We start from the raw sequence: 21,848 nt of genomic DNA, 5'->3' as shown, positions 1-21,848 counted from the left end.
ATAAAGATATTCATTTGGTCACATTTGCAACAGTTTTCTTATAATCTTTTCACATGTGGTGTTTGAAGTGAGTTTTGCATTTGTGCTTATTAGGTGATGAACATCCGCAAAGTCCTAAATCGCCTGGACAAACCACAGGGGCTGTACCCCAACTACCTAAACCCCAACAGTGGCCAGTGGGGCCAACGTAAGTCCTCTTCACCCCTCTTATTATCACGTCTCATCCACTTTCTTCTGCCTTCCCTTTAGCCTGCATTCCCCACTTATATAATACGTCATGCCAACACCTGAGTGGGAACGCTGCCCATCAGCTCAGGAGCTTCAGATGCTGTGCCAGCCAGCATTTGTCTCCCTGTTTCTTATTTTCCTAGACACATGCATGGTAAACACGTGGTCGGCGCTGCTCCCGCTTTTCTTCTTAGAACTAGATATTCCGGTTGTTGATTCAGCACGCGCATTAAAGCAGATTAAAGTTGTCAGTGAGTTTAGAGCTGCTTTTAACCGTCCCATATTCGGCTCATTTTCAAGAATTTTAGGTTTCTACTAGAACATGTTTACATGCTTTTAAGTTCAAATGTTGGGAATGACTGTAACTACTGTAACAGCACTTTCTACCGATAGTATAGTTGTGACATCATAACCATTCAGAAGTCCTGATGACTCATTTAAAACAGTTTCTGAATACGGGCTGTGTGTATTTAGTGAGTGTTTAGATACTTTCACAGTAATTATATAGCATCTCGCCATGGACATCTAACTTTACTTTATACAATATGGGACCTTGAATACAGTGGGCCATCCTTATTAACTGGCAGTAAAATGAATGGGTCTTCTCTTTGGTCCTTCAGTGATTAAAGAGAGTAAACATGGCCAAATGCTTTCTGTCCATGATCTTTTATGCAGACCCAAAGAGACGATTTCCCACAGAACAACAACAGGAAGAGGGCAAACAGTGAGAAAAAGAGACGTCATTCCACATCTCAATACAGTGTCATTAAAATAAAAAACTAATAGTAACCTGGACTTTGATGCTAATATCAGAAACATTAATAAAATTAGCATTTATCACTTGAAGAGTGTCACAGAGGTGAAACACTAATGCATGCAAATAACCACTTGTCTGGATTGCTGCAATGAACTTTATGCTGATCTTTCGAAGAAAACTATTCTACACCTGTAATTTGTACTGACTAAAATCAGGAATGCAAATATCCTTTTGATATTACTTTCACTTCACCGGCTTCCGCTCAGACTCCAGAATTTAAAGAGTGATGAACTTGCTCCGTATCAAAGTACGTAAATGATTCCCGGCCATTATTTCCAGAGCGCTCAGATCCACGTCATGTGTCCGTTCACCGGACAGCATTTGTGACAGGTTGTGGTATAATCCATAATCAGACTCTTGATACTCATGCGGCTGAACAGGTAATGATGATAATGACAGAGAGGTGAGGAAGAGCAGAAGAAGAAGAGGAACATATGGAGTTACAGAAAGAGAAAGATATAATGGAGAAGGGATAAAAGGTTTAGTTTGGGAGAGGAACCAAGTAAAGGTCTCTCCTTGTGTAAGCTGAGAAGATATAATGAAAGTGAAACTGACAAGTGGCAGGAGAAGGGCCGGATATCAAAATCCATTTTTCAGCTCATTCTTAAAGCACCTAAGTGTTTTTTAGAGAGCGAGGGAGAGTAGAAATTGGACTTCAGAACAAACTCAAAGTGACAAGCCTCGACATAGTTTCTATGTCAAATTATCAAGGTCTTAAAGGAATAGTCTGACCTTTTTGGGCTATACGCTTATTCGCTTTCTTGCAGAGAGTTCAAGGAGAAAACTGACATTACTTAATTGTCTGATCGGTAAATATGAAGCTGTCGGCGAGGAGACCGTTAGCTCCAGACTACAGGAAGTCCCTGCTCCCAGACATGAAATAGTCTTATCAAAACCCTCAAATGACTTTTGGAAAAAACGCAACTCTCTCTTTCTCTCTTTGTCTCTTTCTCCGTGAAATGAAGCTGCCTTCACGTGTGGTCAGAAATCAGAATCTCTCTATTGTCAACGGAATTTAAGTGACATCTAGACGGTGCAAAAACAAATTTTAAATGTGGAGATCATAACAACAATCTGGTGAAAAACAATAATTGTGAAATAAAAAGTCTTGTGCTTACATTTTCACAACGCTTCGCTTCTTTAACAGGAACAGACTAGCATAGTAATATTTCTCATCACCTGTCAAATGAAAGTCCAATTTTTTGTGGATTTTTATCATAATCTTTAGTGTGCTTTTGTTTGTTTGTTTTTTTCCAAAAATGCCTGAAATTACGGAGCCCCAGGCTGTAACACAACAGCAGAAACCTCAGAAAAATGATCCTTTAGCTTGCTGTGTTTTCATCTCTGCCACCTACCAAGAACGGCAAAGATTAGGCAAATTAGACCCATAATGGATTAAAATCTGACTTTGAAACAGTATTTTGCATAAGAAATAGTTCAGATGCATCATGTTCTTTGTAACTTATTGTATTGGGAGTGTGGTGTTTGACTCAGTTGGAAAGGACACATGCAGAGGTGGGAAATAGATATTAAAAAATCAACAGAAAAGCTGAAAGAGTGTCTCTAAAGTAAAGAAAAACTTCCAGCTTTTCAGTTGTGTAATGAATGAAACTTAATAACTTCCCATGCTAAATAAGCTTAAATACCCATTTCATCTAGTAAAGGTGTCATGTTGGTTCAGGCCAGTCACTGTTTGATTTGCACAAGAAAGTCGTGGCGCTTAATCAGAAACCTATGATCCAGTTTTACTATTTAGTGTTTTTTTATCCAATGATATGCTTCAGGGTTTATTAAGAGTCCTGTCTGGTATTGTTTTTGATACCTAATTGGAGGGCTTTTAGTATCTGTGATGGTTAAATACGGACCTGCACCTCCCGGTCTACTTACTTTTATTATCTGATGCATAAAACATTTAATAAAGTGCATCCGCAGTTATAATTGTTGCCATTTAGCTGACACTCTTAACCAGAGCCAGTAACTCGGATTTCATCCAAGTATTTATGTAAATGATGACATATTCAATTAGGAAAGCTGAACAGAAACAGCAAGTTTGAACCGTGAAAATCCTCACAACAACAAGAAGAAAGGGAAAAAAACACTTTTATCCTCGTCTTAGTCAGAGAGGAGTTTTCAACTACAAAATTACGCAATAGTGATGGGAATGCATTTGTTGAATAAATTATGACCCAGGGATGTTTGCAGCCTAATGTTGTCTGAAAAATATCTCTCCACCACAGCCTCGCAGAAATGCTCCTGTGCTTTTCTTTATGCTGTACACACACAACACCGAGTCATGTTTCAGCTTTTTGAGGTTTAATCCAAACAACTGTTATGTTACCGTGTGTGGATGAGACGCGCCGAGTTACAGTTTTCACCCTCTCTCTGCTTCAAAGCATGTGTAAGAACTATGTTTATCCATGAATTTGTAATCGCTTTTCAGGACTTTTCTAATCAGACCGCTCTATTTTGAGCGCCTGTCATCTCTCTTGATCAAGCCGCTGTCCTGCTCCTTGGTTTTAATATTACTTATTATTATTTAATATTAATATGAACTCGCAGGAGGCCTTACGGGCTCAGACCCAACCCTGCTTTACCACCTGTCTCCTTTTTTTCCCCCGCTTCAAGATGATCACAGCTGACATTTAATCTCTGCGCTCCACAAACAGGGCTGGACTGTTAATGACACATGCATATGGATGAGCATTCACTGACAATCAGCAGGGCGAATACAAAAGTACAGCTCTGCCTGCTGAAGGATAACAGCCCTTTAACACACACACACACACACACACACACACACACACACACACACACACACACACACACACACACACACACACACACACACACACACACACACACACACACACACACACACACACACACACAATACTGTAGTATATCACAGAGACTGAAGGCATGCTCTCTTTATATTCCATGCATTCTCGCCCTGTGAGATGATCTATGGATGGTCCATGTGTTGTAATCTAAGCCATCATGCATGTAGGAGGCCTATTTATATAGGTGTGTGTGTGTGTGTGTGTGTGTGTGTGTGTTAGTTATCATCTGTGTTTACCTGTGTGTTGCAGATCATGTGTCCGTGGGTGGCCTTGGTGATAGTTTCTATGAGTACCTGCTCAAGGCCTGGCTGATGTCTGACAAGACTGACGAGGAGGGCAAGAAGATGTATTATGATGCCTTGCAGGTAATACACGCACACACACATATGCACATACACGTGCACACACACACACACACACACAAAACTGCTTCAGTCAGAGTTGAGGTGAATTTCACTCAACTCTATTCACTTGAGCTCCAACGATTACTCGATCGCCGAAAGATGATCAATTATTTAGACAATCGATTCATCACTTGAGTCAGTTTTCAACCACAAACGTCAAATATTCTCTGGTTTCAGCCTCTGATTTGTCAGGATTTCCTGCCCTTCTGTGTTATATGTGATAGAAAACTATATATTTGAAGGTTTGGAGCTTTTCTGTCCTGTGGGTGAGAGCTGCACAAGAAAAAATCAAATATAATTTTCATATTGACATTTAAAATTTGTGTTGTGCTCATGGAAAACTAATTTGATTTCAAATCAAGCGCTTCCTAAACTAACAGCCAAGGGGCGATGGAGATGTTTTGGCTTCACTTCAGGAAAATCAAACATCCAGCTAGTCCCTCTTTGGGTACAATTTGATTCATGTTTTTCTTGTAGGATATGCACTGAATTCAGGTGAAGAAAAAACTAATTTATGGGAACAAATTCTCAAAACAGCTTGATAAAAGAATCAATTGGAATACAAACTTGGAATACATTAATATATACGAAGGATAAATAACTTTCGATTGAGTGTGGATTGAATTTTAGAAACACATTTTTGTTTCTAGATTTTTCTCCTGACGGCTATAATTGTACAACTGTAATTTGTCACCTGTCTGCAGGTCCCTAAATGCACCATCTGTGAATGGTGTTAAGCCTCCCTGTCGCAACCATCACATCAGGTTTTAGCACTGATCTCTACGGGCTGTAATTACCAATCTGTTGCACTTCCACCACTGAGATCTGTAGCTAAAGTCATGTAACATCATTTCAATGTCAACATCAGTGTATTAATATATGTAAACACGACATGGATCACTACTAGAAAAATGGGGATGTATTTATAAGATGCAGCCAGTTTGAAGGTGTTGTTTACACACGGAGAGCTGCATGGATAATGGTTGATAACAGTTCACAACAAACAGGAGGTCGGCTTTAAAGATTGAAAAGTGGTCTTGCTGTTGCAGTAATTCCTCCCAGCAGGGGAATATTAAAGGAAATCTAGCCACTCAAATAACCTTGACACTGCTGGAAGTGAGATGATAAAAGCAATTATTTCAATGATGACCATGTTATTACCATAAATAGTTTCTGGGGCGACTAAAATTGTAACTGGGGTTTGACTAAAGTAAGTTGTGTTTGACTAATGTATGTTCTTGTTTTGCTCAAAGTGGTAATTTTGGGATTAAGTGTTCACTGTCTCTGACCACGGCTGCGCCAAAAATGCTCAAATATTAAGTGTTTCGGGGCGGCCGGTGGAACAGTGGTTAGAAGGTCCTTGAGGCAGTGGACGCGGGTTGGACTCCGATCTGCTGCCCTGTGCTTGGAAAACTTCCAAAAAATAAAAATATATATATGTTAAGTTTTTCATCTCATCTTCATCTGCTTATCCGGGGTCGGGTCGCGGGGCAGCAGCTTTAGCAGGGGACCCCAAACTTCCCTTTCCCGGGCCACATTAACCAGCTCTAACTGGGGGATCCTGAGGCGTTCCCAGGCCAGTGTGGGGATATAATCTATCCACCTGGTCCTGGATCTTCCTTGAGGCCTGGACATGCCTGGAACACCTCCCTAGGGAGGCGCCCAGGGTTCATCATGATCCTGAACCACCTCAACTGGCTCCTTTCAACGCAAAGGAGCAGCGGCTCTACTCCGAGTTCCTCACGGATGGCTGAACTTCTCCCCCTCTCTCTAAGGGAGACTCCAGCCCCCCTCCTGAGAAAACCCATTTTGGCCGCTTGTATATATATTAGAAGAAAGATAACATTAAGACTGAAACACAACCAACACTCGGTTAACACTTGATCACACTACAACAAACAAACACAACAGAAACATCCATGTCATCACAAACACCATCAGACACCCCCCCCCCCCGTCTACCCACAAAATCCACTAGCTTCTTAACAGCTTTCCTCTTCAATAAACCTTTCCTACCTTTCTAAATATTCTTTAGCATCTTCCTTTGTCCTTACGATATATCCCTTCCAAAGTAAAGTACGGTTTGATAAACTTTCACATCAACAGTTTTAAAAAATAAATATTTTCCCTAACAAAAGAATGAAACTAATGATATAATTGCTCGTCTCTCTTAAATCACCCAGTATTATAGAGAAAAAGTCAGGCTGAAAACACAATTTCTCTACATTATGCAGAACAAATACGACAATCATCCCTCCCCGAAATTCTCCATATTCGTAACATTTCCTTTGTATTTCATCTTTAATCCTGAGGAGCCAGAGCCAGTTTGAGCAGATGGGAAGATGATGATGGCACACTGAGAAAAACACACTTTTTATATGAGAAGACAAAGACAGGGAGCAGATCAATCTACAGCCTCCTGATGTGAATAGATATACAACACACACACACACATGCAGACAGCTTTTCTATCTTTAAACAAATTTTCAACTTAACTTGTGGTGACAAGCGGCGGGTCTCAGCTGGAGAGAGTCGACTCTCCCGATTGTTTTTCTGTAACACACTGAGCTGCAAATATATTACATGGCGACTAAAATGCAGAATTAGCCACACAAGGATACTTTACCCATAATCCCTCTTGATCTTTAAGGATTATACAGTCGGCGTTCTTGATTTATTTTCGAAGAAGCAGCCTGGAAAGAGAGATAGCAGCAACAGGGTGAATATCTAAGTAACGGCAGGAAAATGATACGATAACCGGCGCAGGTTTTTTACAGTCTGGGATGTGTTAAAGGTTCAGCACACCCAAAATACACCATCCGTCCAGATTCATCACTTACTTACTTATACTTACCTGTGATAAACTACACACCTTGTTGTGAGCAGTGTCATATCTTTTTATACAGAAGAGGAAGATGTGCAGAAAGAAGCAGTGTATTCTTTCTGCATAAAATAATTCGCATTTTACTCTGTCACACATCTCCTGTCCACCAGACACAAACAGAATTTAAACAGACAGCAGAAAAGTTAGATAAGTGTAACTTGAAATTGTTTCTTGGAAGAACTGTTGTTGCTCAGCTTCATAAAATATGTTTTTGTTACCTTGAGCCAGTAAATGCCTCTAAGCTTTGCTTCTGTTGATGCCTCTAAACTATGTAGTGTAAGTGTCTGGTTAAGAGGTCAAATTAGTTGAATTGTATTTTTAAAGCAACAACCCAAAATCAGGGTGTTTTTTTTACATAATCTTTTTAATTGCAATGTAATATATGGAAATCACTTTCTGCCAGAACAAAAATATGTATATTTATATTTCCTCGACATCTGGCATCAGCAACAAATCCAGCTTGTCCTACATGTACAAAAAAGTAAATCCAGCCAAGACGAAATAAATGATTTTGACACAATCTTTCCAGTATTTTTGTGATTATGATGAGGATTTTCTCACAAATGTCCTGAGTAGTTATTTTTATTTTGTCTTTGTAAGATTTATATTTATTTTTATTTTTTGGTTTCTGAAGTGTGATGTGTGAGAAATATGTGGCGCTTTCGCTACATTTTGTATTTTATTTCAAAATTCATTCGTTCTTAAATCATTTGTTTATTAAGTTTTGGCAGGAAATTAGCTCCATAGGGAAGAATTTTACAATAAACCTACGGTCATCTTTCAAATCTACACTGTCACATTTAGGATGATTACAGGTTATGGGACCGATGTTCACGTCTGTGTCATCATCCAACCTAACAAACAAACTCATCCCTAATAAAACCCTTTGTCACTCTTCGTGTTCAGGCGATAGAAACCAACCTGATGAGGAAGTCGAGCGGCGGGCTGACCTACATCGCGGAGTGGAAGGGGGGTCTGCTGGAGCACAAGATGGGTCACCTGACCTGTTTCGCTGGTGGCATGATCGCCCTGGGTGCTGACGGGGCGCCGAGCGACAAGACGGGCCATCAGATGGAGCAGGCGGCCGAGATCGCCAGGACGTGTCACGAGTCTTACGCCAGAACATGTAAAAATGCACACGAACATATACACGCTAAATTGTTTCATGTTTTTCATTAAATTTGTCTCTTTGACAGAGAGTTTTGATTTAGTATCAGCAGATGGTCACAATTTTCTTCAGTATCAGATCTTTTTATCATTTCTAAATAAACAAAATCAGAAATGGGTGGGTTAGGTCTAATTTAAAAGAGTCATATAAATATCCAGATACACAGATCCTTTATGGAATAAGTACTGGGAAGCAAATAAGTTTCTAAATCATTTCACAAAGTTATGTTTTCAAGTTATATTCCATGTATGACAGCATCGTCATAGATCGTCATTAATCAGGGACCGTTTTTATTTTTCATCTTCAATCAAATTATCGTATTTTTCTTCAGTCGGGTTATGAGTCACAGTGTTTTAAAGGCAGCACTTGAAGCACATCAGTTGAATAACTTAATTTTTTCGAGTGAACGTATGGATGAATTGAAATAATATGAACTATGAAGTCAAAAGAAAGAAAATCAATCCCAATTTAATCTTCTAGAAGGCCATGTTTAATTTCATTACGTTAAGTTTCCATACACTAAGGCAGGTGATAAAATCAGACTGTGTGCTGCTTTATATTTGCAATATTTTCTCCTCTCTAGCTCTGAAGCTCGGTCCGGAGGCGTTTCGTTTCGACGGCGGGGTCGAGGCCATCGCCACACGCCAGAATGAGAAGTACTTCATCCTTCGTCCCGAGGTCATAGAGACCTACATGTACATGTGGAGGTTCACTCATGACCCCAAATACAGAGAGTGGGGCTGGGAGGCTGTTCAGGTACAACATAATGGAAAATAGCTGTTTGTCATGTTGTATAAAGAAAGAGCTGTTTGGACAAAATGTTCTTGTGCTCCACGTTGAATTTATTCCAGTGAGGTAAAGTAAAGCACTTCAGAATCAGTGGCTTTTCACATGCGCTCAAAAACAGCACAAATCAGGAAGGAAGAACATGAAATTGAGCAAACATCCGCCCTGAGGTTTAGTAATATTTTATGGGTTTAACTGATGTCTTCCTCTCTTCCTGCTGTGCGTCTCTGTCATCGTCCCTCTCTCAGGCCTTGGAGCAGCACTGTAAAGTAGAAGGAGGCTACAGCGGCGTCAGAGACGTCTACGCCTCAGCTCCCAACCACGACGACGTGCAGCAGAGCTTCTACTTGGCCGAGACCCTCAAGTAAGACACAAAAATTGAACATCTGTACACACACACACACACACACGCACACACACACACACACACACTCCTCCACTTTCTGTCCTCTCATGATTGTGCTTTCATTGCCCTTTATTAAGGGACAGGGCCCCTGCCTCCCCAAACTGACAGAAATGTCACACACACAAAGTATTATGTTGTCATTTATTTGGTCGGAGCTCCAGAGAGTTGCCGAGGTCACTGACAAGGTTACTTCACTACACACAAACACACTGTGCAGCTGGATGTCATCTTTGGATTGAAGCGGTTCATATTTCTGGTTTAAAGCTGTACGTTTAAAGACTCCACCCCAGACAACTCTCTGAATGGAGTATTTGATTATTTCTGCATTCTGGGGTCCCTTAACAGTGTTGGAATTACATAAATTAAGTCTGACTGGAAAGTTGAGACTCTTGGGGATTCAATTGTCTTCATGTGTGATGGTAGTCCCCATAGGAGACATTTCATTGGCGTGAGAGCATCTTTTTGTTTAAATGAGCTGAGGTGACCTCGAGGATAATCACAGCCTCAAGAAACTTTACATACACAAATTAGAGACCTGGAGCATTCAGAGGATGGATGGACTTCACATATATGTATTTACAATAAGGGGGTTTCTGAGCAATTTACACAACACAAGTGCTCGCAATCCAATCGCCAAAAAATGCAGTTCAACAGAAATCTCCAAATGTCAAAAGATTTTTATCCCACATCACGGCGTGGGTTTTTCTTTGGTGTTCCTCAAAGTCTGGTTGTCTTAATGTGGGTTTTTACCACTTCTCAAGTGGTAAAGAAAAACTGTGTTAAATTATGCACCAAATATCTGTAACAAATGGTATTAATCCAAAATTTGCTGCAACAGCTTTTGAGACATTAGTGAGCAGACATAAACATACAAAAATGCAAACATAGCTATTCAAAGCTTCATTTATTTATTCTTTTCAAGTATTTTGGAGGTCTTTATCAGGTAGACAGTGGAGATCTGACAGGAAATTAGAGGATGATATAGAAGAAAAGTCCCTGGTTAGACTCAAACTGGGGATGTTGCAATGACATGGTGCTTATTGCTTAAACTGTGGAGCAATATTTTCATTTTGCAGCTGGGCACATCGTGTTAGACCACCACATGAAACACAAGCGTTGACATGCACACCACGAGCACAGGGACAAGATAAACATGAAAATACGTCAATAAAAGGGTAGACGAAGGCCGTGGGCTGACATTAACACCGAAGGCTTCCAAACACTCAGAAAACACTCTGTTAGTCATGGAGGATACACAGTGTTGGTTATTATTCAATATTCAATGATTGTTATCAGTGAAAATCAACAGTGTCGCTGTCCTTTGACCTCTAAATCAGAGTGCATTTGTGGAGGTGCTGTGAAATCACATGTTGTAGTTTTAGGACGGCTTCAACAGATTTGAATTAAAAAAAAATGTTATTAAAAAAATGAATTATTTGACCAGTGAGACGTAATGATATGAAAATAAACAGACACAAATGTTAAGGAAGTACACCACTGTTAATGTGGCTCATATTTACAACAACACACCAGTCAGTAAACCCGTGTGTCAATCTGCACTAGACCTGCCTGATGGATGTTAAACAGCAAACAGAAACTGTGAAAAACAACACATGACCCAACACACCACAGCCAGCTACTACTTCTCCCTTCCTCTTAATAGACACCTGATGTCTTTCCTAAACTACTCTCTTGTGCATGTCTGACTGTATATGTGTTAATGTGAGTGTGTGCGTGTGTGGGGGCTCTTTAAATGTGTTGTCAGCCACACAGTGTGACGTCTAATCGGTCTTTCCCTCTCAGATGGCTCTCCAACTGTGTTGAGTCTGTTTAAACCACCAAAAAAAGTCACAACTACAGTTTAACAAGTGTGAGACGAGTGTGTGTACGTGTGATTTATACAGTACAGTATGTGTGTGTTTGAGGGTTTTACTGGTTTACACAATGAGCATTAGGGCTGCAACTAACGATTATTTTCATCATCAATTAATCTGTCCATCAGTTTCTCGATTAGTTAGAGAAAATGTTGAACATGAAGTTAAAAATGTCCTCAAATGTCTTGTTCTGTCCACAATCTCAAAGAAATTCTGTTTACTGTCATAGAGGAGGAAATAAAATTCACATTTAAGAAGCTAGAATCAAAAATTTTCTACTTTTTTTCTTAAGAATAACTCAAAACTTATATCAATTATCAACATAGCTGTCAAAGTTGACAAATAATCAATGAATCGACTTGAGTTTAAATATTTATGTATTTATTCATTTTAAATGTGATTCAGGTTGCATGGAATGATTTTCTTTTTTATTGATTAATCTACCATTTATTTTCTGGTCTAGTCAATGTTTCAAGTTAGCCAGAGAGGGAGGCGGCTCAGCGGCGGGCGTCTCTAGTGCGTCTGCTCGATGACATTCGGCAGTTAATTTGGGCCCATTCTCAATACACTACTGATAAATATGTCCCGTAGATTCACTTCTGTTGGTCCTCGGCAATACACTCGCCAAGTGTGAAGTCGATCAGATAATGGCTGTTGAGAAAATCAAAAGACAGACTTGCACTCCTTCCATTGTAATTTGCTCATCATCTCAGTTTAAGCGGTTCTGTTCTGGCAGGTTGTATTTAATCCATTTGTGATGAAACAGCGAAGATTCTGAACTCCTTTCGTCCTCTTTAACTTCCATGAAAATCTGTATGGCCTCTTCTGCATCCTTCATCCTCCATCTCTCCCTCCCCCGTTCACCTCCTCCTCCTTTATCATTTCCTCCCCCTCCCATGTCAGACAGCTGTTGACAGGAAGTCAAGGTTAGCCTAACAGAGCCTGATGGGGGGGCGAGGTGCCATCCAATCCAGCTTTTTCTTATAGGCAGTAAATTTTAACAAGCGTCACCTCTACTCCTGATTACACCACACACACACACACACACACACACACACACACACACACACAGTAAGATATCTGGATTCCTTTTCCAGGCCGTGACATGTAGATAAAAGTGCAATATTTTCTGTTGATCAGTGTCACAAAATCCGAAAGCATGATGAAATGTGTTTTCCAGGGTGAAGCAGCACAAAAAGAAAATGTTTTATTAGCCTCCCACAGACAAGTAGAGGAAAAATCTGAGTGCAATTGACCACCAGCCTGGACAGCCACACAATGATTGCCTCATCAGTCACATCCAGGATTTCAGAGACGGACCTGAAAATATCAATCCCATTTAGCAGCAAAGCCATAAGTCTGATCCTCCTAATGTTACTCGAGGATCTTGGCATCGTGCAGAGCTACTTCCAGTATCCATCTTCCCGCTGCTGCCAAGGGCACGGCCATACTTCTCGCTGCTGTCTGCCTTCAGTCACTCACTGCTTTCATGCGGTTAGTTGGCAGCCAGAGGAGGACGGGGACATGTTGTGGGGGTTAAGGGCTTCATGGACAGACACACAGACATACAGAACGTCTCTCGTCTTCAGTCTGAACACAAATTCTCTTTAAACAACTCATTTGTTTTCTTTTTATCGATCTCCCTTTCTCCCACTCTTTTGTGATGAAATCTGAGGTGGATCTCTAAAAAACGCTGTCTGACTTTCTCACTTCTGATGGATAATGTTATTTCCAGGGTTGCTTTATAAGATCCGATGACATTATACCGCATAATTTCATCACTTTAGGTTTCATAAACTGGCCTGACGCTCGAGCCGCACCCATCCTTCCCTTCTCACTTCCACATTTCTTTTTGGCAGGACTGCCGATAAATATTGCAAAAGCTCAACACAACAAATGATCTCAGAACAGTTTGGATCCCAAAATGAGTCATCTTCAGCATGTTTATATAATCCAAACATTATTTTCCCTCTGGGTTTCATTGAAAGTTTTTTTTCTCAGTTCTGATAAATAAAGAAAACATAATCAGGAGGAACCTGCAGCAGATTCACAATTGTGACTATTTCTGGATCATTTATAGCAAATTTAACTGTAGATTGAAAACAAATCTTCCACAGAACCTTCAACTGCATCTTGCATGTGTTTTCTACTAACGTATATATTCAGTCATACAGCAGCAACATTAAACATTTTAATTCTCTGTCGGGGAATCCCCAATCAAATCATTTTCAAGCCTGTTAATGGTATTTTGCTGTTCACTTCTTATACACATTTCTGAGACACCCTTAAATCTACCGTTTATATTCTCTCCCTGCGTTACCTTGAAATCTTGAAGAAAAATGTGTTGTTTTTTTCTTACAAGAATGAAGGATTCTCTCCATTTTTGGATTCTTCATTTTTGATGGAGCCGTGTGAGAAAAACACATTTTTTTCTGCAAGAATCGAAGGTAACACAGGGGTGAGTGGTAGCAGTTGAAGGTGAAGCATTCCTCTGAGAAACGGTGTGTTCAAAAGGTACAATCAAAGGTAGACTTACCAGGAACTGTGAGACGGTGAAACAATGGTTTATGCACCTGTAGAATCCACAAGTTTGAATGATTCAACCTTGTTTTGAGAAACACATGTTTTATTCACAATGTCAAGTACTGCACTACCCATAATCCTAAGAATAACAGCAGCGTCTCAGATTGATGGAGCTCGCTGTAACCATTGAACAGAGAGCTAGTGAGCTGCTTCCACTGAACTCTGCGGTCGTTATCTACACAGTAATTTACCTTTGCCTTTTCTTCCATTTTCCAATTTTTTTTTTATGAGCAGAATCAAATGTTTAATGGTCAATATTCATCTCGTGGTTGGTTGGCTTTGTTATGAGCTTAAAACTCTTCATCCCAAAAAGTGTGTGATCATGGTTGAGCTCTATATTTTGTCATTATCTTTCTCAATGTGTTGTTTTATTCCCCTCTTGTTGGTGGTTGCAGGGTCACATTTTAATGGTGGTAATAATCAGTAGGTTGTGTGTTGTGAGTTTGCATGTTCTTCCCGTGTCTGCGTAGGTTTTCTCCAGGTTCTCTGGCTTCTTCCCACAGTCTAAAGACATGCAGGTGTTATAGGTTAATCGGTGACTCTTAACTGCCGGTAGGCGTGTATGTGAGCGTAAATGGTTGTTGTGTCAGCCCTGTGATAGTCTGGCATCCTGTCCAGGGCGTACTCGCCTGGTTCCTAATGTCAGCTGGCATTTGCTCCATCTCTCCACAACCCCGACTGAGGTAAGTGTTTGCAGATGATGGATTGATGGTGGTTGTGACGTTTGAGGGGGGAAAATGTTCTGGAACACAGTGCCCTTTAAAACTAAACCCATGCTCATATATTGATCTTTAATAGCTGTAACTCCTGGATACCAAAGAGGAGGATTTTTGATGAAAAATATGCACAAAAGTCCAAACTATATTGTTTTCTAAATGTCATTCTATCACTCTATCAATATAATGGTAATCCCATTGTGAACATGTACAACTACTCTAATGTATTGTTGAATAAACTCTTTCCCTCTGTGTCTTCTTCAGGTATCTCTACCTGCTCTTCTCCGACGACGACCACCTACCGTTCGACCACTGGGTCTTTAACACCGAGGCTCACCCTCTGCCAGTCATCAAGAAGGACAAAACAGACATCCCCAACGAAGTGGAGTAGTGGACCATTCCTGCGCTGACACCCCAAAAAACAAGTGTGAAAAAAACCTCTGATCCTGTAAACCTGAGCCTCCAGCTGTCTGTCTGAAAACAGTTTAGCCATTTGGAGTCCACAATGGTTACAGATGCCTCTTGATTGGGATTTCACTTTTTTGTTTTTCAACGGGATCAAAACGGAATTCGAGCCTGTCGGCGTTGAATTTTTACTGTAGAATCCAGTTTGTTTTTTTGTTTTTTTTGCTTGTTGAGAACCAACATATTTACTGCCGGGTGACGTAATGACTCAAAGTAATGCAGTGATATCGTCAGACAGGTATTGTCCCTTTTAAATATTCTTGGTACTCTCTGAAGATGTCGTTACATGAAAAGACAGTTTATTTCACTCACTCAGAAGGACAGTCTGACCAGATATCACATTATTCCTCAGTGATTTTGTTGTTAGTAGCTACAGTTTGTTTGTGATGGAGAACACTGACACCTGAAACCAGTCGTCTCCCTAATGTGGATGTTTTTTTGGACCAGAGCTATGGGCACCAAAAACCCGGAAAGACTGCAGCTCTCGTCTGAGGATTACAAAGCTGACTTAGCGAGCTATAGGACGCTCCGTTCACTTCACACACGCCATCTTTTCCTTCTGATGTACCGCTTCAATATCTGAATAGGAACTGGTTTTTCCTGCACCAACGCTGGAGCCTCCACCTCTCCCACTGCTACCGTCTTCAGAGAAACATTCGCTTTTATAAAAAACACGGTTGCCTCCGTGGGAGTAAAGGAAAGACACAGCACAACCCGAGCCTCTTTTTAGAAACCCACAGAGACCTCTGCTCTCGTCCCCTCCATTTCCCCTGAACACCTGACTGCTTCTTCCTTCCTCTGAGAGTTAGTGTGACAGAGGACGACCAGCCGCACCAGCTCTCTCTCTCTACCTGCCAGTAACTTCACTTTCTCCCCACAACGTTTACACAAAGCTGTCCCTCTACTTCTGCTCATCTTAGTTCATCAGTATCTTTTATCTGGCTCTTTGAGATCCTGGATTTTAGGTCTCTTTTCTCATATTTGCACCGATATCTCTTAGGTTTGACTGATACGGGTTTTCCAAAGTGACACAAAAACAAAACTTTGCAGGATTTTATTTGTTGCTAACTTGGAGAGGGAAAGTAAATGATACTATTGTCTGTCCCCCTAAACAGAAATAATCTTCCCTCAAGGTCCACTTTTGTGGCTCTAATAGAACATGGAGATGCTAGTAAAAAAATGCTAGGAAGTGGATTTCCTAAATTAAGAATAAACATTCAAGCTTAATATTGCCATTAAAAATGAAGAAATGTGATCTAATTTTCTTCTTTTGCAGTCTTAATATTCCACCTCCTGCATATGTTAATATCCTTCAATTTGAACGATTGTATGCATAAAAACTGAATGTGACCCTAATAGTGTCGCTAAAGAGGAAACTAATTGATCATAGTCATCAGCAAACCTGTGTATCAGTCGACCCCTCTTTTTCTCTCCTAACACTTCCTCTTCTTGTGTCCGTCCTCCTGCTCCAGCGTAGGGCAGCCTGTAGGATCTTCTCTCCTCTATGAGGAGATGCAGACACTAAACTTTGCTGTATTATTTCAACTTCACACACACATACACACACACACACTCTCACACTCACACAAGAAGCCATACTGATTTAAAACAGCTTTACCATTCAGTTATTGAGATTTTTTTTTCTGTGCTTGTGTGTGTGTGTGTGGCCTGTGAGTGTATTGATTCAAAAATGTGTTCTTGTTGTTGATGACATTTCCATCAAAGTAGATTTTATGGTGAAGATCTGTCCTGATGCCACACAGAACTGTAGCCAGATGAAAAAAATCCAGTTTAGTCTTCAATCTAGTGCCTTCACTGTTGAGAACGAGGAGTCGGAGAGAAAAGCAGCTCACGCAAACACAAAAAGACTTTTAAAAAGTCACAGAGCTTTAAGTAAAAGCCCCCATGACATCGATGGAAGGATTCCTACGTATCAATGAAAATAGCTCAAGAGTTGGTGAAAACATTGTGATAAGTGGGAGATCTTATCTAGAAAGGTCCATCTGAGGATCACATGAAATCATTCCAAATATGAAATATCAAGTCTTTTCTGTCTCCAGAGGCCAACAGCTGTCAGGAACTGCGGTTGAATGGTTTGAGACCAGTACAGGTCCCCTCTCCCCAGTCACCGGTTATTTCTTTAACTGCACAGACATCTAGTGGTGAGATGCTCCTATTACAGTCACATCAGACCTGAGCTACATAACTGAAGCCTGGATAAGTCAGGAACATGACGTAATCGTCACATATATACATGTGATTCTCACTGAAACTGTGTCCTTTAACTGATGTAGATCCATTGGTTTGAGCCTTTATCTGCGTATATGAAAGGAGATCTGGTACAAAAGAAGTTGGTGGATAATAATACCACTCAAGTGCTCCTGCTCCCACAAATGAGCTTTAAACAGTATAAAGTTTCACAGGGAGATCTGGCAGATGGTTCAGTCAAGGACAGCGTCGCTCTCTGAAATAATTCACTGAATTAGATTCTTGTAAGCTGGGTGACACGTTAAACCACGACTTTTGGCCGAGGTTTCATGGAGCAGCCTGTAAAGGAAAAGCCCACCATTTTTGTGCTGGGCACATGGTTTTTGGTTTTCATCAAATTTTATCAAAAAAACAAAAACCCATTTCATGTCCCCATATCCCAAATGTGTTATGTTCTGCTGCAAGACGATGTGATGAGTAGTTTACACTAAAGGCTCTTTTCCACCGCATGGTACAGATCAACTCGCTATTTTTTGGTAGAAGCAAAAGTTGCAGATAGTTCCTGTTACCTTTTCCCGCAACACCAGATTCACTCTCAGTGGGATGTGAGAAATACTTTTATGATGTAAAAAATAACAGCAAAACAGTACATAAACAAGCCACGCCACTGAGGGCACAATTAAAGCGAGTAGCTGCTGCAGTGGAAAAGCAAACCTCTGCCGTACTGGGCTGTGGAGTCGGTACCATGTGGTAGAGAAACAGAGAACAGAGAAAATGCAGCGAAAGAACAAATGAGCAGGTTAAAAACAGGAAATTGTTCGACTACAAGGACTTTTTTTTGCTGCAATTGATGTTTTTTAATCCAATAATATATAAAAGGTTTTTTTTTTTTTTAATTATCATCTAGTTCTAATAATTCAAAATGAACTGCTCAATTCCCAAATTTGACTGAATTTTTTCAAAATAAAATAAGTAGCCCTCACCATGTAATGAGCGACACAGAGCTGTCAGTCAGTCCTGTTTAAATGAAACATAGTGTGGCGTTTGTGAGCCTCCATGTTCTTCCCATCACTGTACAGACGACAGTGTCCTCGTGTGTAATCTGTGTTTTTGTTTGGTCACAGTTGGTTCAGAGGCATTTATTATCCGTGATGTTGTGTTGTAGTGCTTGATTTTTGCTGATTGTGTTAATTTATTCTGTAGTAGTCGATATAGGACTCGGGGGGGTTTGGGTGCTGACCCCCAGGTGGCGCCGTGGGTTCAATGGTTCAAGACTTTAACCTGAACTTTTTGTGGGTAATTGAATATTTATCTACCAAAACAAAACAACAAAAAACATCCTGAACTGATGTTTGATGATTTAAAGCTCCTTTAGGTCTTGCTACACACGGTACCTTTAGAGTGATGTTAATGCAAGAAAGAGGGACCTGGGAGACAAACAACCAACCTTATGGGAGGATTTGAACTGTATGAATGTACCATCCAATGTGAAGTGAGGAATATTTTATAATATGCATTTATATTTTTGTCTTCTTGTGTGGTCACTCCTCTGTGCTTTTTTTTTTTCTTCTTCTTTGATCCTGGAAAGCACAAAGAGTTGAGGCGACGTGTGCGGGCAGAGAAAAGTCTGTAGTCTCCTGAGAAAGAAGAGGGAGTGACGGCTCTGGTCGGTGTTTCTTGCGGCTGTTTACAGCGACGACATGCCGTTAATGTAGGAAATGAGCCACATCTGACACATGGGGCATATCAGTGCTTGAGAGACACACTCTTTTTGTTTGATTGTTTTCATTTCTGAGACGTAAACATGGACATATAGGAATATTCAACTTTATAGCGTGTTGGTGGTGCAGTTTAGTGTCCGGACACTGAAGCTGTTTGATAAGAACGCAGAGGAAATTCTGCTTCATCTGTGTTTAGGTTCCTAAATGAGGAGTGCACCTCATCAGCCCAGCTGGTAATGAAGGAAAGTGAGATCGTCCAGCGCTTTGAGGTTGCTCAGCGTCCGTTTCAAAGACACTTTAGTGTTTTATTTTTGTGCCAAAAGTGGTGTCGGTAAATGCTGAGCTGTTGAGATGTTCAGTTTTTATTTTAGTTAGGTTCATTTTTTGGTAAAGCATCAGGAGATTATTGAATATTGTCCATTTTGGTCTCTGTTCTTTAAATCACACGTTAAAAAAATCCCATTTATGAACTTCTGTGTGCTTTAATGTTCCAGTTGGAAAAAGACGGGCGGCTTAAAACCTATTTAAAAGTTCAACATTTCTTCTTCAGTGGTGTTGAAGTACTTTAGTTGAGTGATGTACCGAAATAAGGTTGTTACTATCACTTCCTCCGATACAAATGCTTTGAAAACTCCTTGCAGGAATCTATTGTTGCCGACATTGCAACATTAAAGCTGGGGTAGGCAGTTTTTTTTATTTTGTTTTGTTTTTTGCATCATTGGGAAACATTTCCATAAAAATCTTTCAGCATCTTATTCTCCAAGTGTTCTGAGAGAAAAGGAAACCTCCGCTCTTCCTCCTGAAGCCTTAGAAGGTCTAGCCTGTGACGGGTGACACGGACCAATCACAGGTCATTTCAGAGAGAGAGAGAGTGTTCCTATTGGTTGCTCTGCAGATGCATTTGTGCGTTCGTCATACGGTGATGCAGTGGAGGGAAATCGGACATAAAAAGTTGCTATTCCAGCAACAACTGCCAACAAAAAAATAAATCTATAAAAAAAAGTCAACAAACACAATAAAACGTGTGTAAATATCTGCATGGCATTTCAGAGAAGAAGAAAAAAAGCTGTACCAAAGGGTAACGGCTTTAAATTAGCACAAGGCTGAACTGTTCCCAACATTTTCTCTCCATCCCTGAAATACTTTTCCAATACGTTTTGAAAGAAAACAGAACGATCGTTCTTAAAGAATTGTTTGAATCTTTTGTCGCATTTGTAAAACAATAAAACAAGTTTGAGTTTTGCCGCGAGCTCCGTAGATTAGCCGCTTTAAAACCACATCAGGATCACAATGAGGATGGAGATGATGGACATGAATGAGGAGCACTGGTCCAGCTCACTGACTGAAGGGCAGAGGCAGGAGAACTGTGCCTTCAGAATCTCTTTTTTTCCCCTTATCCAGAAAACTGCCTCCCCAGCTTTAAGGTATCGATGATGATGATACCTGGATTTGATTGGAGTCAACTTTTATTCATTCTGGTTCTGGATCAACTCGTACTCACATCTGTGTCATGGTTGGGGGTTATAATCGTAGTTTGAGTGTGTGAGCTGGTAGTTATTTTTCAAAGAGTTCTTAATGGGCATCTGTAGTAACGTGGTTTCCTGTTAGAAGACGGCCATCCCCCTCCCCCGTGTTAACATGAGTTAGTGCAGCTCTACAGTCTGAACTGTTTTAAAGTGACTGTATTTTAGAAACTTGAGTCAGGTTTGTGACTTAGGGCTGATAGGAAGATTGTTTTGAGACGAAGCAGGGAAACAACATTCGGCCCCGCGTGGTTTTGGTGGTTCTGGTGGTTCTGGATTCACCTGAAGAACTTTGATGTTTTCACTCGTGTGACGCCGATCTGGTCCTTTCACTGCCTGAACAGGAAGGAAGTGCAGAATGTATTTGTTTTTCTCGTGAGCCGTCCGTGTGAGATCTGCTTCAGCTTCAAAGTGTGACATCAGGCATCTGCTCGTGTCAGTATGCAGACTTTATTTTGGTTTTTTTTATTATTTTTCTAAAATAGTTTTTGGTGATTTTCTGAATATTGTGTTGCTGATCTGTCGCGTTCCAATGCCTTTCTATTGGTGAATACTAAAGGGCAACGCCACATTTAGTTTTTTAGGAATTCAGGTTGAAGTGAGTGTTTGTGAAAATGCACCACGAACTTCTAATGTATCTCACACTGACATCCTTACTTTCCTCCACGGGTGTTGCACGATCACTAACCGTGACTGACCGGTCCTGGGACTCAAATAAATGAATTCTTAAAAGGGTTGGCGTTGCCCTTTAATGGTTTGAATGCGTGAAACCAACCTCAGAAATGTATCTGTACAAAAATATTGCTGATAATCATTCCATTGCACATAGTTTATTTGTATGCAATATCTTAATTTTGTGGGGAAATCTTGTTTTATTGTGTTAATATTATTATTATTGAAAAAAAATGTAAATATTCCATTCCGGCGGATGAGCCGTTCGACATTTATATATAAATCTTCTGAGCTTATGGATTAAAATGATATTAATAAGCAGCAGACTTTTTAATAAACTATATTTGTTACACTTCTATTGTGAATAAAAAAATCTTTTAATAAGTGCTGTTTTTGTGTGTTCTGTGCTGTAAACCAGCAGAGGCGTATTACTTATAATCCAACATTGTTTTCATTGACGGTTGAACTGGTCTTTGATATTTGTGATCTGTAATCTAGTTACTTTTAAAAACCTTCTGATTGGTCGAGCTTGTGTCAGCGTACAGACGTGAGG

At 40.3% G+C, this 21,848-nt stretch overlaps 1 protein-coding gene across 1 annotated transcript in view; it reads left to right on the top strand.

The window, feature by feature from the left end:
• Positions 1-21,640, top strand: part of man1a1 (mannosidase, alpha, class 1A, member 1) — a 143,754-nt gene extending 122,114 nt beyond the window's left edge. Inside the window, exons 7-12 of the mRNA XM_083934218.1 lie at positions 94-187; positions 4,135-4,250; positions 8,080-8,299; positions 8,925-9,097; positions 9,376-9,491; positions 14,971-21,640. Coding sequence (XP_083790344.1) covers positions 94-187; positions 4,135-4,250; positions 8,080-8,299; positions 8,925-9,097; positions 9,376-9,491; positions 14,971-15,097 — 846 coding nt within the window. The 3' untranslated portion in view covers positions 15,098-21,640. The remainder of the gene's footprint in view (positions 1-93; positions 188-4,134; positions 4,251-8,079; positions 8,300-8,924; positions 9,098-9,375; positions 9,492-14,970) is intronic.
• Positions 21,641-21,848: the final 208 nt, after the last annotated feature.

Source organism: Echiichthys vipera (genome assembly GCF_963691815.1).
Source record: "Echiichthys vipera genome assembly, chromosome: 19".
NCBI classification, from domain to species: domain Eukaryota; kingdom Metazoa; phylum Chordata; class Actinopteri; order Perciformes; family Trachinidae; genus Echiichthys; species Echiichthys vipera.
Note: the sequence above shows the minus strand (reverse complement) of the source record. Positions and strands in the feature narration are given on the sequence as shown.